The sequence below is a fragment of the Carcharodon carcharias genome, chromosome 25, assembly GCF_017639515.1.
Source record: "Carcharodon carcharias isolate sCarCar2 chromosome 25, sCarCar2.pri, whole genome shotgun sequence".
Lineage (NCBI taxonomy): Eukaryota > Metazoa > Chordata > Chondrichthyes > Lamniformes > Lamnidae > Carcharodon > Carcharodon carcharias.
The window spans coordinates 20628243-20644845 of record NC_054491.1 but is presented as its reverse complement, the minus strand read 5'-3'; the positions used below and the strand labels follow the sequence as shown (position 1 = coordinate 20644845).

General features: G+C 41.7%; 1 protein-coding gene across 1 annotated transcript in view; it reads left to right on the top strand.

The window, feature by feature from the left end:
- LOC121269575 (Na(+)/H(+) exchange regulatory cofactor NHE-RF3-like) overlaps positions 1-14367 on the top strand; it is a 31247-nt gene extending 16880 nt beyond the window's left edge. The window contains exons 7-13 of the mRNA XM_041174276.1: positions 2467-2681; positions 4506-4707; positions 5532-5668; positions 7563-7767; positions 9400-9596; positions 10711-10947; positions 13943-14367. Of these exons, the coding sequence (XP_041030210.1) occupies positions 2467-2681; positions 4506-4707; positions 5532-5668; positions 7563-7767; positions 9400-9596; positions 10711-10947; positions 13943-14317 (1568 nt within the window). The 3' untranslated portion in view covers positions 14318-14367. The remainder of the gene's footprint in view (positions 1-2466; positions 2682-4505; positions 4708-5531; positions 5669-7562; positions 7768-9399; positions 9597-10710; positions 10948-13942) is intronic.
- The last annotated feature ends 2236 nt before the right edge of the window (positions 14368-16603 follow it).

Sequence of the window (16603 nt, the reverse complement as noted above, 5' to 3'; positions counted from 1 at the left end):
TAAGGCAATAGTCCAAAATAGATTTTATATTTAAAACAGAACCAGTAAGTTAACACAATACCCACTTGACAGTGGAATTCCAAATGGCTTTTCCCCAACTTCAGTTTTGTTATATAGCAGACTTACGCACACATGGCTGGTGGCTTCATTAAGGCTGTTTCACACACTCCTGTTAGATTTTACATGGCCTTCTATTACATAGCCTTTCCTTCTCCTTTATATGTATATTTCTCTCTTTTTAACATGTAAATTCTATTGTTCCATATGTCTTTGAAGCTCTATCTTCCTCATAATATAAAAACTTTCATGTTGCCAATATTGTCAATAACCTTTGAGAAAAATAAACACACTCCTTAGCCTTGCTTATATGGCTATTTGTAAGATCCCTTTGACATCCAAATATTCCTTTCATTTATCTAAAAATACAAATTCTTTTCACAACTTACATACTAAGGCAGCATCCATGTTTATTCATTAACATGTCAAGCACCTAGCTTCTTTTGATGATTTTAAGCTTGCAGTCTACTTGGCTCCAAATATAATTAAATAATATAAACAGACCCAACTATACTTACCCCAAAAAAACCTACTTCACAATAAACCAGAAGAATATTATGAAAACTATTATATTTTTGTTACATTAATAAAGAAGTGTTAAGTAGATACCAGAGTATATCTACAGTCTGTCTACGAACCAAGTCCTAACCTAGAGTCCAAGATGGAAGAGCACATCTCAGAACATGGTGGCAATGGTGGAGACATCAATCTAAAAAAAGTGTTATCGAAGGAACCACAGAGTGAAGGAACCTTTGAAAGCAGTTTACAAAAAAAAATATTGGCGGAAGAAAAAGGCGCACTGGAGAGAGGTAATGAAGACCATACTTGCCGAGCAGTCCCTGCCCTTGCCCCCATTTGACTGCCTCAAGGACCTGCAGAGAGGCCAGCAGTGGGAGTTATGGAAACACCATTTTCTCCGGTACCAAGCAGCATCAGGTCTTCACGAAAAGGAGCAAAACCTTCAAGTTAGTTCCTTTATGTGGTAGATCCAGTAATAGATGACGTTCTCCTCAGGAAGGATGTGCAGTAGTCCACCATGGACTTTGAATCTATTCTTAAAGCCTTTGACACTTATTTTGGGCCGAAGCAAAACTTAGTAATAAACGAGCACATTTTAACCAGCGGTCGCAATGACCTGGAGGATTGATTGAATTATTCCTAACTGACTTATATTGCATAGCTAGTTCTTGCGGATACGGGGTGCTGAATCCGTGATCACATAGTTGTGGGTATCTGGTATGAAAAGCTCTGACTCTCTGCAGACCAAAGATGATCTTACATCGGATGAAGCAGCCCAGTGAGACAGGCCGTGTCTAGAGCATTTAACCGGGCTATAATTCGGCGTGACTCCAAGGCTTTTACTTGACTCCTTTGATTGACTAGGCCCGTGGACAGCAGCCCCACCCACAAGAAAACCAGCCAAACCAGGTGAAAGCTCAGGAAACTCCACACCGGTAGCCATTTGGAGATGCTTGCATTGTGGTATGAAACACAGCAAAGACACCAGGACTGTCCAGCAGAAGGTGCTGAATGCATCCAGTGTGGCAAAACTGGACATTTCAAGTGTTTCTACAAATCCTGCAATTTTAATTGAAGTTAACAACAAGAAAGTATTTACGAAACACATTCCTTCCAAGAAATGAGAAGTCAAGAAAAAAATGAAATTACAGAGTTCCTAGTCTAATCCAGAGTTAATCCAGACTATTGGTCAGTTACAGTCCAAGTTCAAGGCTTCGATACTTCTTTTAAAATTGATACTGGAACTGCTGTTAACATATTAGCAGATGACCTCGACTGGCATCAGCCAATGATCCTTCTTCCATAAAACATGAAGTTACAAGGTCCAGGTGACATAGACCTTCCAATTAAAGGCAAGATTATTGTTCCTCTTCATTACAAGGGACAGATTGTTGATTCTCTCTATGCTCTTCACAATCAATGTACATCCCTATTAAGTGGCAATGCTGGCATACTTCTAGAGATCCTAGACAAACCAGGTGATGCCCACCATTTTAACAGCTCACTGTCTTCCATGCAACAATCTTCAACCTTTTATTTAGAAGCAGTGGAAATTCAGCCTTCAGAAACTGAGGAAGTTTATACGATCAACAGTAAGTTCCTTTCTTTCACAGAACCACCATCCACTAGGCCCAGGGCAAACATGGAAATTATGAATCTCTTGTTCTTCATGAAGTATGACCAGAAGTGGCAGATACAGATGGCACTGCAGCAGAAGGTGACCATCCCCATGAAGACCTGCTGGACTTGAATTGGCTCTTCCTAAAAAGTGATGAGGTAGAATCTCTTGCAGCACTGACTGATCTTTTGGAGGTTGAGATCCTAGAGGATGATTCATCCTTCCCATTGATGGATGCACCTTATAAGTCTCTGTTGACTTTTTATCCCCAGTTGTCCATGAAGAGTCTTCCATACAGATTGCCTTGCCTGACTCCAGGTCAGAATTCACAGAGGATCATACTGCTAAAGAGCTGGTACCTTCCAGGATTGAAAGTCAATTGCGACCCATTCTTCAGTCCCAATTGAAAGTCAACTTCCCTCCAGAGTTGGAGGTCAGCACAGAAGCTGTGCCAGAATCTTTAGTACTTCTGAAGCTGGAGAATTCTGTACAGCAATCTTGTCCCTGAGCTGATTGCCTACAGGATATTTGTCTCATTACAGAAGATGAGACTGTTTTGTCTCCATACGCTCAGTAATTCTTCCCATTGACCATAGTGGAGCAACCACATACAGAAAGAAGTGTGGCTGTCTTACCACTGCCTACAGAAAATAGATGGTCCTTCCGAAATAACATTGGGAAATCAGCTCGTCTTCTTTTCCTGAGAGTCCTCAGGAAATTTGGTAGTTTTTTTTCCTTCATCGTCTAAGTTCATTGAAATCTGAGATCTTCAATGCCTTTTCTGTCATCGATACAGCAGTGGATAACACAGCTTTCAGTTTTCCCTGGAGTTGAAGATCATTCGTCTTCTGAAGATCTTTCCTTGAGTGTTTCAAGGGAGCAATAAGTTCCTCAGAGTGTCTGGAGTTATTCTCTTCCAATCCCAGAAGGTCCAAAGATCTATTCTCTTCAGTCTTGAATCAGTCTTTTGTTGAAAAGTCTTTGTTGTCCTTGCAATTCAGTCATCCTGCAACCTACACAGCTTCCTAGCAATGCTGCTAAAGTGCTGTCCTATTCTGCAGATGATGATGTCCTATCAGATGCAGAAGAAAACCCTCATTTCTCCAAGACATCTTTCCTAAGGGCCGAGAATACTGTGGGAGATTGAATTCCTCAGGGCTGTGACATGGGGAGGGAAAGAGTAGGAGTTGGGTAAAATCTGTGGTTGTAAAAAAGGAGTTACAGAAATGCAACATAAATAGCTAAAGAGATAGTTTCATGTTGTTGTTGAGGGTAGGATTATAAACTTAGGGGGAGGTGCAGTATAAAGGGTTAGCAGATGGGATGTGCTAATGTATGATGTAGAAGATGATGTACCACTGACACCAGTCAGTTGCGCTTTAGACTCTCAACAGAGAGAGGTTGGAACCATGCCTAGGAGCAATGCGCCTATTCTGTAACTTGTTTAGATGTAGTACTATTAAACAAGTGTTAAGCAGATACCAGAGTATGACTACAATCTGTCTACTAACCAAGTCCCACGCCTAGAGTCCAAGATAGAACAACACATCTCAGAACAAGGACCTCATTTAAATAATTTTGTGCAGGCTTCTCCCCAACAGGCAGCCATCTCCAGATCATGGACAGCTAGTGGGAGCAGATATTATAGGCAGGGAGCTACAGATGGAGACGTGTGGTAGCAGCTTCCAGCTGACAGCATGGAGCAGGGGATAATGTGCAGGGGGTGGAGTGAATAAGGTGATAGACAGCATGAGACAGGGACAAATGGACAGTGCGAGGAGGTGGTAGCACAGGGGGACAGACGGCACAGGATGGGGACAGCATGGGGAGGGGATTGACATGGAGGTAGAGACAATGCAAGGAGACAGAAAGTGCAGAGTACGGATAGTGCAAGGAGGGAACAACACAGGGAGACAGACAGCATGGGACTGCCCCCGTATTTGTTTGTGCAGTGAGTTCCAAACATAATCCAACCACCAATCTACAACAACTTGAAGCCAACCATGCATTGCTTCATTGCACTCAATAGTTTTCAATAGGGTGAGTTTGAGTCCATTACATGCTCATTCGATGAATTTTTGGATACTTAGGGAACCAAGGATATGGGGGGATAGTGCAGGAAAGTGAAGTTGCAGTAGAAGGTCAGCCATGATCTTATTGAATGGTGGAGTAGGCTTGAGGGCCAAATTGCCTCCTACTCCTCCTCCTCCTCCTTTGCCTTATGGTCTCAGTTTTGAAGGAAAAGTCTTTGAACCAAGCAGATGGTGTAAGCATGGTATTCATAATGAATTTCTTATCCTCCCCACGGAAGGTTGTAGAGAAAATAAGGCTGAGTGGGAGCAAGATCACATTTCTGGTTGTCAATGGGGCTGCCTATGAAGATGCAAAAATGAAGAATTTAAATATTGCAGAGCTCATACAGTCTGATAACCAGACCCTATGTGGTAAACCTCGACTGTGTTATGTGGAAAAAGGCCCAAACGGATTTGGCTTTGAATTGTTTTCTTCTGAAGGTAATTTTCTCCAAGTTTTTCTCTTTGCATCTCACTGACTTTTTCCTTTCTCTTGACGAGAGACTTACACAATGCTGGATTCGTTAGCTAACTCAGCAGTGATCAGCGGATTTACTTACCCAACCCTTATGTGGACTCTTGGTGGGGTTCCACGGAAATATTGGCAGGGTACCAGGGCCAGAATCCTGACTTTGTGCTGTGCTGGCTAGTGTTTTGGGCATCTCCCTAAGACTGGAGGCTGACAGTTAGTGATAATAACTGGCACTAGAAGGAAAAAGGGGCTATTTTAATTTAAGGCAAGGGTGTAAGTTGGGCAACATGGAACTGGATGTTCATCAACTGTACTGTCCAGGTTTCATTCATTGACTTCAATGGAAAGAACATTTGAAAAAATAATTAAGGTAATAAAACCAGTAATTTATAGCACATAAATAATGAAAAAGGTAAAAGGAGTGGGCTGATTAGGGACCATTAAGGGGATTTACACATGGAGACAGAGGTCAGGGCTGAGGTACTAAATGAGTACTTTGCATCAATCTTTAACCAAGGAGGAAGATGCTGCCAAAGTCATAGTGAAAGATGAGGCAGTTGAGACACTGGATGAGCTAAAGAGGAGGTATTAGAAAGACTTACCTATTGGGACTTAGCTGAGTAACGCTTAGAGATATAACAGGGACGGGATGGGCTGAATGGCCTCCTTTTCTGCTGTAACCATTTTATGATTCTATGGGCATCCAATTTAGTATTGTCCACTTCATGCCATTGCCCAATGTTAAAATAAACTTAGAGATTATGAACTTGTATTCACTTTCGGATGAATTAAGGTGCTATGGCTCCGTTTACATTGAGCATCCAATCTGAGGGACCTGCGGAAAAAAGCGGAGTGCAGTCAGATGACAGACTCATTGAAATTAATGGAGTCAATGTGGAGGATTGTACCTATCTACAAGTCAAAAAAGAGGTAAGGAGCCTTGACAGACCCCTCGCGCTCATTTGTCTCATGAGTCACCAATAATTGTTTGATGAGCCAAACATACTGCAGCCATTATGGGAAATGGAGGGCCTCTTCAAAAAAACCACTATGGGATTCAAATTTCTAGTCATCGCTTCGATGATGGCACTCTCACCTCTTAGTCAGAGGGTCATGGGCTTAAGACTCACTTTCAAGACTTGAGCATCTAATCTAAACTGACACTGCAGTGCAGTACTGAGGGAGTACTCTCTTTCAGAGGTGCAGTCATCTGAATGAAACTTTAAACCGAGGCTCTGTCTGCCCTCTCAGGTGGATGCCAAAGATCTCATGGAATTATCCAAAGAAAAGCAGGGGAATTAAATTGAGGCATAAGGCATTAGTTAAACCCCATAGTGAGAATTGTGCACTGTTATTGATCACCATTGGGGAAACTTTCTACTTCTGTGATTGTCTTGTATATCTGAGCACAAATTTGGAAATTGTATACCCCTCCCCTCCCTCCCAATTCGTAATTCTCACCAATCAAAATTAATGGTTCAGCATTAATGGCTCCAGTTGCATGATGTCCTGGATAGTCTCCTGACCTATCGTTTCTGAGGCTATGGAGGCAAGGAATAATGGTGATTCCAGATATCAGGAATCTAAGTTGTGAGAAAGGTGGAGGAAATCAAGCTTGTTCTTTGGAAAAAGGGAGATTTCAAACGACCTAATTGAATTTTTCAAGGATATAAAGTGACGTCACATTGTCAGCAATCACTGTTTACTAATTGGTTCACTCATGTCCTTTAGTGGAGGTCCTGTGACCCAGTGGGTAGCGTCCCTGCCTCTGGGCCAGAAGCTCCAGGTTCAAGTCCCACTCCAGGACTTCATGAACATGGAAGGTGCATTCATAACGTGGCCAAATATCAGCCTTCCAATATAATCCTTCCAATATGCTTGATAGCAAGCAGTAAGTGTGGGAGGAGTTTCCTGGTCAGCCATCCTACAGAAGGCAATGGCAAACCACTGCAGTACTTTGCCAAGCATAATTATGGACCAATCCAATGGAAGTCCATGGTCGCCAGCTCACTCTTAGAACATGATATGAGGAGAAGGAATGCCCTTTAGGAAAGGAAGTCTGCTGTTCTTACCCAGTTTGGCCTACATATGGCTCTAAGCCCATGGCAATGTAATTAGCTCCTAACTGACCTCTTGGTTGTATTCAAGAAGTTGGCCCACCATCACCTTCTCAAGGGCAATTTAGGGATAGGTAGTAAATGCAACAGCCATATCCATGAATGAATGAAAAAAAAAATGGATGTGTGAGTCTAAAAAGTTAGGTCATAGAAGAAAAGTCAGTCATTGCTTTTGCATCCACTTTTGTACTTCTGTGGCATAGGTTATCAGAGAAAGCACTGAATGGACAATATAAACAGGTTCAAGGAACACTTAGTCACATCTCTGGAGAGAGGAGTTGAGGGATATGAAGTGATAAATGGGATTGAAATCAATCAAAAATGGTTGAGTTTGTTGGGTTTTGTGGCTTTTTACTCCTCCTAAGAAATATTGTTAAGGCCAGCCACATCAAAACTAAATGGAATAAATCTGCCACATAAATACTAATTAGTAAATTATTATGGATACGGTATTTGATGTCATGAAGGTCAGTGATTTTACTTTCTTGTTTTAACCTTGAAAAAGCAACCAGTCTCTATAAAGCAGCTAATTGAGTTAAGCGCTAGATTTACTTGAAGAAACTATGCAGGCTCCCAAAAGCAAGTGAGAAAATTGGTATACGAACACATTAAAATGAACACATAGAAGTCATGATAAAGAAAGTACTGGAAAATACTTAACTTGGATTGTACCAACTAATATTGGCAATGCTCATGTTTGCTGATAGATTAAAGAAACTGGAGACTCAGTAACTTTACTGGTGACTGATCAGAAGACAGATGCTTACTATAGAGACAAAGGAATCAGGATCGTTCCAGCCATGGCTTGCTTCAAGCACGTGCCCTTCAAGCCAAGAAAACTTTACTTGGTGAAAGGCAGTTGTGGCTACGGATTCCTGTTGAAAACCGAGAAAACTATTTCAGGGACATATGGTAAGGTGCTGATTCCAGACAGGAAACTATTAATGAAGCAACAAGGGTTTAGCTGTAATCAGATTAAGTTGAATTCATACTCTCCTTTCTTTTGGTTTTACCCATATTCCTAATCATTCATCCGCCAATCCTCGTTTGAGGTGTTATCTTACTCCCTGGCAGTACTGATCCATAAGCAAATGCTAAAGGGGGCACTCCAGCATCAATCCAGAATCAGAGCACAAGCTTAAAATTAGAGCTGGGCAATTCAGGAATAAAATCAGGAAAGACTTCTTTTAAACAAGGGATAGTGGAGATCTGGAACTGGGGGGCTCAATTGAAATTGATAGATTATTGCTGGGTAAGAGCAAATCTCCTTCTATACTTTTACATCAAATACTCGCAGGGTGGGTACTGCACAGGTTAAATATAGAATAAAACTGTCTCAATATAGTTCTGTTGAAGAGTCATACGGACTCGAAACGTTAACTGTGTTCCTCTCCGCAGGTGCTGCCAGACCTGCTGAGTTTTTCCAGGTATTTTTATTTTTATTTTTGTCTCAATATTACCTCATGAGCAACCCTCTAATAATAGTGTTCAGGTTAAAAAAAATAAGAAAAATATAGTTGAGCAGAAACTTGGTTTTTCAAATTATTTGCATGCATTGTAATGCATTGTATAGTAAATTGATAATTACAAACATTGTGGCTTTTTTAACTGACACTGACAGATTGGAGTCACGTTGTTCGAAATTCCTGTCACTTTCCATTCAATGCTCTATAGAAACAGAGCGAGAAGTACTGGTCTGATCCTAAACTTAGAAGAGTATCCCCAACAGCGGAGATGTGAACCTTCCATTTTTACAATGGCCATTCTGCATAGTCTCTCCAATTAATGTTCGCAGTTTAGCAGCTGTCATCTAAAATGGAAGCAATCCCTGGCAAATGGCTCGCAACACTCTCCATCACTGGGGGTTTTCCTCTCCTCATATCCGGGTCTGTTATAGACTCATTAATAGAGATTAATCACTATGATTAGTCAACAATTATATTATCATTGTATCATTCAGGGGGAGATGATGGCATAGTAGTAATGCCATTAGACTAGTAACCCAGGGGCCCAGGCCTTTGCCCTGGAGATAAGGGTTCAAATTTCAGCACTGCAGCAGGTGGAATTTGAATTCAATTAATAAAAAAATCTGGAATTGAAAGCCAATCTCAGTAATGGTGAACAAGAAACTATCATTATCATAAAAACCAACCTGGTTCACTAATGTCCTTTATTGAAGAAAATCTGCCATCTTTACCTGGTTTGTCCTACATGTGAGTCCAGATCCACAGCAATGTGGTTGACTCTTAACCGCATTCTGAAATGGCCTAGCAAGCCATTCAGTACTAGGGAAACTGGAGTTGGGCAACAAATGCTGGCCTTGCCAGTGACACCCACATCCCATGAAAGAATAATTTTTTTAAAAATGCCACCACCAGGAAGGTAGAAGGTGAACCATTTGGACCTTGGTCTTTTTGCATCTAGCAATTCCTATGTTCCTACTTGTGAGTAATTTTTGTAAGTAAAATGATTGGAAATTGGTCAAAGCCATTTGTTGCAGACCCTTAACCATCACTTAGTCTTGTAACCACACCTATTTTCCAGGTCAGTATTTGCGGGAAGTGGATGCCGGAAGTCCGGCGGAGAAATGTGGGATGAAGGAAGGAGACCGTCTGCTGGCTGTAAACAGGGACAACATTGAGGGACTGCAGCATGACATTGTGGTGAGGAAGATCAGGGAGAGTGGGAATCAAACCACCTTCACCGTCATCAGCTCTGAAGGAGAAAAATATTTCACATCTGTGAGCATTTCTCTTCTTTAATTTGTTTTCAAGCCTTTCATCACTCAGTTTTTATCTACTGACAGAGAGGAGGTGTCACTTCTTATGCTCTTCTGTATTTAAAAGGAACACTTTAAAGCAAAGATGAGAGAACTAGGTCTTCTATTTTGGTAATACATGGTCTATGGCTGTACTGCAGATAGAGAGATACCAGCCTGGCAAGACTGTTGTTGGGAAATGTTGAAGAAGCTTCACTCATTTAAGCAACACTGTACCTGCCCTGGGAGAGTTCGATGGAGACAGTGCAGAGGGAGCTTTACTACACCCCATGATGTAATTGGGAGAGTGCATTTTAAGCCAAAACAACCCACCCCATTAAAATTTTAAATCTTGAAAGAATAAAATGACTATGAAAGAATGGCAGCGTTGGATTGCAAATCTGACTAAAATTTTTTTAGTCCTTTAGTCCAGACAAATTAAGAAAAGTGTCCAGATAGCACTGCACAAAGAGGAAGCCTCATGGATTTGGAGGACATGAATGGTCACCTGGTAAGGGCTGAACTTAGCCCTGTCAGCAAAGTGAAACGTCAAGTGAAAGCCAAGATGCTTCACATTGAGAAACAGAGAAAATGAAGAGGAGAAAGTAGCTGAATAAGTATAGGAACAAGAAGAGGCCATTCAGCCCCTCCATCCTGTTCCACCATTCAATGAGATGATGGCTGAACTGCACACAGGCAAAAAAATTCTTTCCCAGCTGGAAAATGTTAAATACTTTTGGATCACAGGCAGCAAAAGGTACAAGATTTCCAGGCATGAAGAGACCAACTGATCCTTCAGGCATACTCCATACCATGGTAGCTAGAGTATTGTGATTAAACACTAACTACATTCCCCAACCCTTTCTCCTTCCTCTTCCCAACCCCCCTCTCCCCTTTCTCCCCTCCCTTTCACTTTCCCACCCCTTTTGGATGTACTCAGGTACTTTACCAATAGTTACACCAAACATGCTGCCCATTTGAGAAACAAAATCTTTTTAAAACATGTAAAAATCAGAATTCTAATGAAATGAATGTGAGTACCAGGCAACTGGAGAGCATCAAATGAGCTGACAGGCCTTTTAATTTGTTCAACGCAGTTGGGTTTGTCCCCTTTAATTTGTATGGATGATGATGATGTTGAAGAACAAATGGAATTGAAGGAGACAGCTGAGAGACGCCTATCACCTCTGCAAGCTCACCCCCCTCTGTGCTGCCCTACAGCCCAACAAGCAACTGGACCCAAACCCAGGCTTTGCCATTTGGTAAAGAGCTCCTCAGGGTACGGATTTCAAATTTACAGCATCACGGATGAGCCAGGAGTCTACATCCAAGAGGTTAGTTCTCTTTTTGCATGTGAAAGAGGACTGGAGTTTAAACTTAAATGCAAAATACTGCGGATGCCGGAAATCTGAAGTAAAAAATGGAAAATACTGGAAAAACTCAGTAGGTCTGACAGCATCTGTGGAGAGAGAAACAGAGTTAACATTTCAAGTCCGTATGACTCTTCTTCAAAGCTAGAGTTATGTTGGAGCTTTTAACAATCCTTTACCGTTGTTGTATCAAAATCCTGATATTTCCTAACAAGCAAGGGAACATCTTTACCACATGGACTGCAGCAATTCAAGAGGGCAGCTCACCACCACCTTCACAAAGGACAATTAGAGACAGGCAGTAAATGCCAGCCTTGCCAGTGACATTTACACCCCAAGGAAAGCTTAAAATTTTTTTAATGTTATCTTAGTCATTTCTGTTGACAAGTGTTTTTGTAAACATGGCACTCAACAACTCTTTTCACCAGTAAAGTTAAAACTCCAACATAACTCTAACTCTGAAGAACAGTCATACAGGCTTTTTTTTGAAGCATTCACAACAATCTTCAACCAGAAGTGCTGAGTGGATGATGCGGAGGTCCCCAGCATCACAGATGCCAGTCTTCGGCCAAGCCGATTCACTCCATATGATATCAAAAAACGGCCGAAGGCACTGGATACTGCAAAGGTTATGGGCCCTGACAACATTCCGGCAATAGTACTGAAGACTTGTGCTCCAGAACTTGCCATGCCCCTAGCCAAACTGTTCCAGTACAGCTGCGACACTGGCATTTACCAGGCTTTGTGGAAAATTGCCCAGGTATGTCCTGTACACAAAAAGCAAGACAAATCCAACCCAGCTAATTACCGCCCCATCAGTCTACTCTCCATCATCAGTAAAGTAATGGAAGAGGTCATCAAGTGTTATCAAGCAGCACTTGCTTCGCCATACCCTGCTCACTGATGTCCAGTTTGAGTTCTGACAGGGCCACTCAGCTCCTGATTTCATTACAGCCTTGGTTCAAACATGGACAAGACAGCTGAAATCCAGAGGTGAAGTGAGAGTGACTGCCCTTGATATCAAAGCAGCATTTGATAGTGTGGCATCAAGCAGCCATAGCAAAACTGGAGTCAATGAGAATCAGGGGGAAAAGTTGGAGTCATACCTAGCACAAAGGAAGATGGTTGTGGTTGCTGGAGGTCAGTTATCTCAGCTCCAGGACACCACTGCAGGAGTTCCGCAGGCTAGTGTCCTAGGCCCAGCCATCTTCAGCTGCTTCATCAATGACCTTCCATCATAAGGTCTGAAATGGGGATGTTCGCTGATGATTGCACAATGTTCAACACCATTCGTGACTCCTCAGATAGTGAAGCAGTCCACGTCCAAATGCAGCAAGTCCTGGACAATATCCAGGCTTGGGCTGACAAGTGGCAAGTAACATTCATGCCACAGAAGTATCTGGCAATGTCCATCTCCAATAAGAGAGAATCCTACCATCGCCCCTTGATGTTCAATAGCATTACCATCTCTGAATCCCCCACTATCAACATCCTGGGGGTTACCATTGACCAGAAACTGAAATGAACTAGCCATATGAATACTGTGGCTAAAAGAGCAGGTCAGAGGCTAGGAACCATGCAACGCGTAACTCACCTCCTGACTCCTCAAAGCCTGTCCCCCATCTACATGGCACAAGTCAGGAGTGTGATGGAATACTCTCCACTTGCCTGGATGAGTGCAGCTCCTACAAAACTGAAGAAGCTGGACATCGTCCAGGTCAGAGCAGCTCGCTTGATTAGCCCCAAATCCACAAACATTCACTCCCTCCACCACCAATGCACAGTAGCAGCAGTGTGTACCATCTATAAGATGCACTGCAGGAATTTGCCAAAGCCCCTTAGACAGCACCTTCCAAACCCACGACCACTACCACCTAGAAGGACAACGGCAGCAGATGGATGGGAACACCATCACTTGGAAGTTCCCCTCCACTCACCATCCTGACTTGGAAATATATCGCCGTTCCTTCACAATCGCTGGGTCAAATCCTGGAACTCCCTTCCTTACACCAATGTGGGTGTACCTACACCACATGGACTGCAGCGGTTCAAGAAGGCAGCTCACCACCGCCTTCTCAAGGGCAGCTAGGGATGGTTAATAAATACTGGCCCAACCAGCAAAGCCCACATCCCGTGAATGAATTAAAAAAAAGACCGTATGACTCTTCTTCAAAGCTAGAGTTATGTTGGAGTTTTAACTTTACTGATGAAGAGTTGTTGAGTGCCATGTTTACAAAAACACTTGTCAATAGAATTTTTTAAAGCTATCCTTGGGGTGTAAATGTCACTGGCAAGGCCGGCGTTTATTGCCCATCCCTAATTGTCCTTTGTGAAGGTGGTGGTGAGCTGCCCTCTTGAACTGCTGCAGTCCATGTGGTAAAGATGTGCCCTTGCTTGTTAGGAAGTATCAGGATTTGGATTCAGCAACGATAAAGTAATGGAGATATATGTCCAAAATTCTGCTACCCGTGTCCTAACTTGCAACAAGTTCTATCTTCCAGTGCTCACTCACCCACATTGGCTCCTAGCCCAGCAACAAGTAAATTTTAAAATTCTCATCGTTATTTTCAAATCTCAATATGGCTTCGATCCTCCCTACCTCTGTAAACTCCTTCAGCCCTACATTCCTCTGAGACCTCTGGTCTCCTTCAATTTAGGCCTCTTGCGTATCCCTGATTTGCTTCAATCCACTATTGGCACCACTGCCATCAGCCACCGAGGCCTTGAGATTTGGAATTACCCCTGTCTTTCTCCTCTTTATGAGGCTCCTTAAAATCTACTAACTCAGCCAAACCTTTGGTCAAATATCCTAATATCTTGATAGGTAGCTCAGTGTCAAAATTCTGCTTGATAATCACTCCTGTGAAGCACTTTGGGACATTTTACCATGTTAAATGTACTATATTAATACAAGTTTTTGTTGTTTTGTTGATTTCTCACTCTGTGGCGATCCTTGTAGGTTGTGCCTGAAGATGTTGGATACAAAGCAGGAATCAGGGATGGTGACATGGTAATTGAGGTAAATGGAATAAACATAGAGAAGGTCAGCTACGAGGATGTTCTGTTGAAGATAAAAGAAAAAATATCTGAGGTGACTCTTCTCGTCATGAATAAAAATGAATATTGGCACTGTAAAGATAACGACATCCCAATTAGCAGGGAATCAGCCGGCGAAGACAATAAAACCTCCAAAACTGGGAGCACAGAAAAAGGGATTGTCTCCAACACTGACAGCAGTAAAAAGACAAATAAAACCACTGCAAAAGACAGCAATGCTCATCTTGTTAATAAGGTAACTTCAACAGGACCACTTCCATCGGAAAACCTGTTTTAGTGAATAATTATTGATCAGAATCCTGGGGAGAACGCCACTGCTCTCCTTCAAAATAGTGCCAAGGAATCTTCTGCATCCATCTCAACTTTCCCTTCTTGCCAATCTGTTTACTAAATTATTTTTATTTTAATTTCTGCTGCCAGGGCTCCAAGTTGGAGGACAGAAATTCATTTTGCTGAAGCTATGTGTATTGATATGACTATTCCAAGCAATTCTCTCCTCCAATTCTAAAACAGCCAGAGACGCTGGAAAGGGTATGGGAGAGCTCATTGCACTTTATTAATCCCTGGGATTATTGAGATGGAAGGATGCTGGATGATGCTGACCAACCAGCATTCACGCAATGAAAATCATTTTGCTTCTTGAAATTTCTAAAAGGCCCTCTTTCAAAGGACCACGCATCACCATTCTTCAAACTCAAGGTTTTATTTTCCTTTTTTAAAAAAAAATTGTCCAGAGTCAGTCTGAAAGAAAAATTTGCAACACATTTCTTAAGCGTGTTTGTGCACCTGCAGAATGATTGTTGAGAACGAAATGTGCTGATTGGCATCTGAAAGAGCAGACAGGTGTTCAGTGTTCAGGCTCCTGTTACTCCGCTCGTTGCCTGGTTGTTTGGGAGTGAGCAGTGCCGCGGTGCCCTCTAATTTTCTTCTCTCTGGTGGGAGATCCCTACTGCCTGTTTGGCATCACTCCTGATAGCACTGTCCAAATTATCATGCAGGGGAACAGCACTGTGTGGATCAACCCTCTTTGACACCAGGTACTCCAAATACAAGTTGTAAATAATTCAACAACACATACTAATCATTTTATATCAATCTTGTAACATTGTGCTGGCCAATATTTGACAAACCAGCATTAAAATGTGGGAGACGGAATGTTAAATTGCTGGTCCCTGGTGTTTTTATTATTAAGGAGGTTTACAAAACAGATAAAGGCCATTCTGCTCATCAAGTCTATGCTGGTTCTTTACAAGAGTTATACAAACTAGTCCCACAGCCCCACTCTATCCAACCCTCATTGACTGTCCATCAGCAAAACAAAAATGACAAAACATTCCCTTGTGAAACTAACACACTGCACTAAGGTTGTTAAAGGCACAGCACAATAAACATTTCTCACAAAAATGGTATCCGAGCTCGGACTGAAGCCACAAGAAAGAAGGACCATTATCTACAGAACTGATCCTGAAGCCTTGTCACTTTGAGAACTGCTGTTACTAAGAAATTGTACAATATTCCAATAAAAGGTTTAAAGTTTTAAAGGGTACTTTGGACCAAGCTTATTTGTATGTTAAAATTATGAGGAATACTTACCAACATTGGTATCCATTGTTTAGCTATTTGCAAGAGCTGTATTGAGTAATTACAAGACTAATCTATGGTACAGTTCAGGCTTTTCCCAAACACCTTTTATTTTCTTTTACAGCTGGATGTAAGTTTGCAGAAGTCTCTATTGGACTAATTCTGCAAACGTATACACTTCTGTATATGAGTTAGGACAGCCTGACCTAACAGTTAGTCCTGAATTACAGAAAATATTTGACTTAAAAATAAGTGGTATATCCACTTGTATCGCTCTAAAAATAAGCGGTATATCCACTTGTATTGCTCTATCATTTTAGTAGGTAGGAACACACCGCCATTTGACCATTATGCACAGGCTAAATTTGTTGTCTAGGTGTTTTTACGGATAAAAAAGTGCACAGAAGCAGAAAGATTCAGTGCAATGATCAAACATATTTTATACAAGTTGGATACATTGAAAAACAAGTGTCCAGAATTAGTACAACTTCCCTCAGCAGGTTCTGAGAAGCAAGCTTTGTTTGTATGGTAGCACAGTGATTATGTTTTTAGGCTAGTAATCCAGGTGGCTGGACTAATGATCCAGAGACCTTAGTTCAAATACCATCAGGGCAGTAGGCGGCAAATTAAATTCAATTAATTAAGCAAAATCTGGAATAAAAAGCTAATATCAGTTATGATGACATGAAACAATCAGGTTGCCATAAAAACCCATTTGGTTCACTAATATCCTTTAGGGAAGAAAATTTGCTGTCCTTACCTGGTCGGGCATACATGTGACTCCAGATTCATAACAATATGGTTGACTCTTATCTGCCTCAGAAATGGCCTAGCAAATCATATGATAGCATTTAAGAGTGTGGCTCACCATCACCCACTCAGTTAGGGATGAGCAATAAATATTGACCTTGTCAACAATGCCCACATCCTGTGAATGAATAATGAAAAAAAGGTTAATTTTTAGGGACTCCAATTGCCCCTC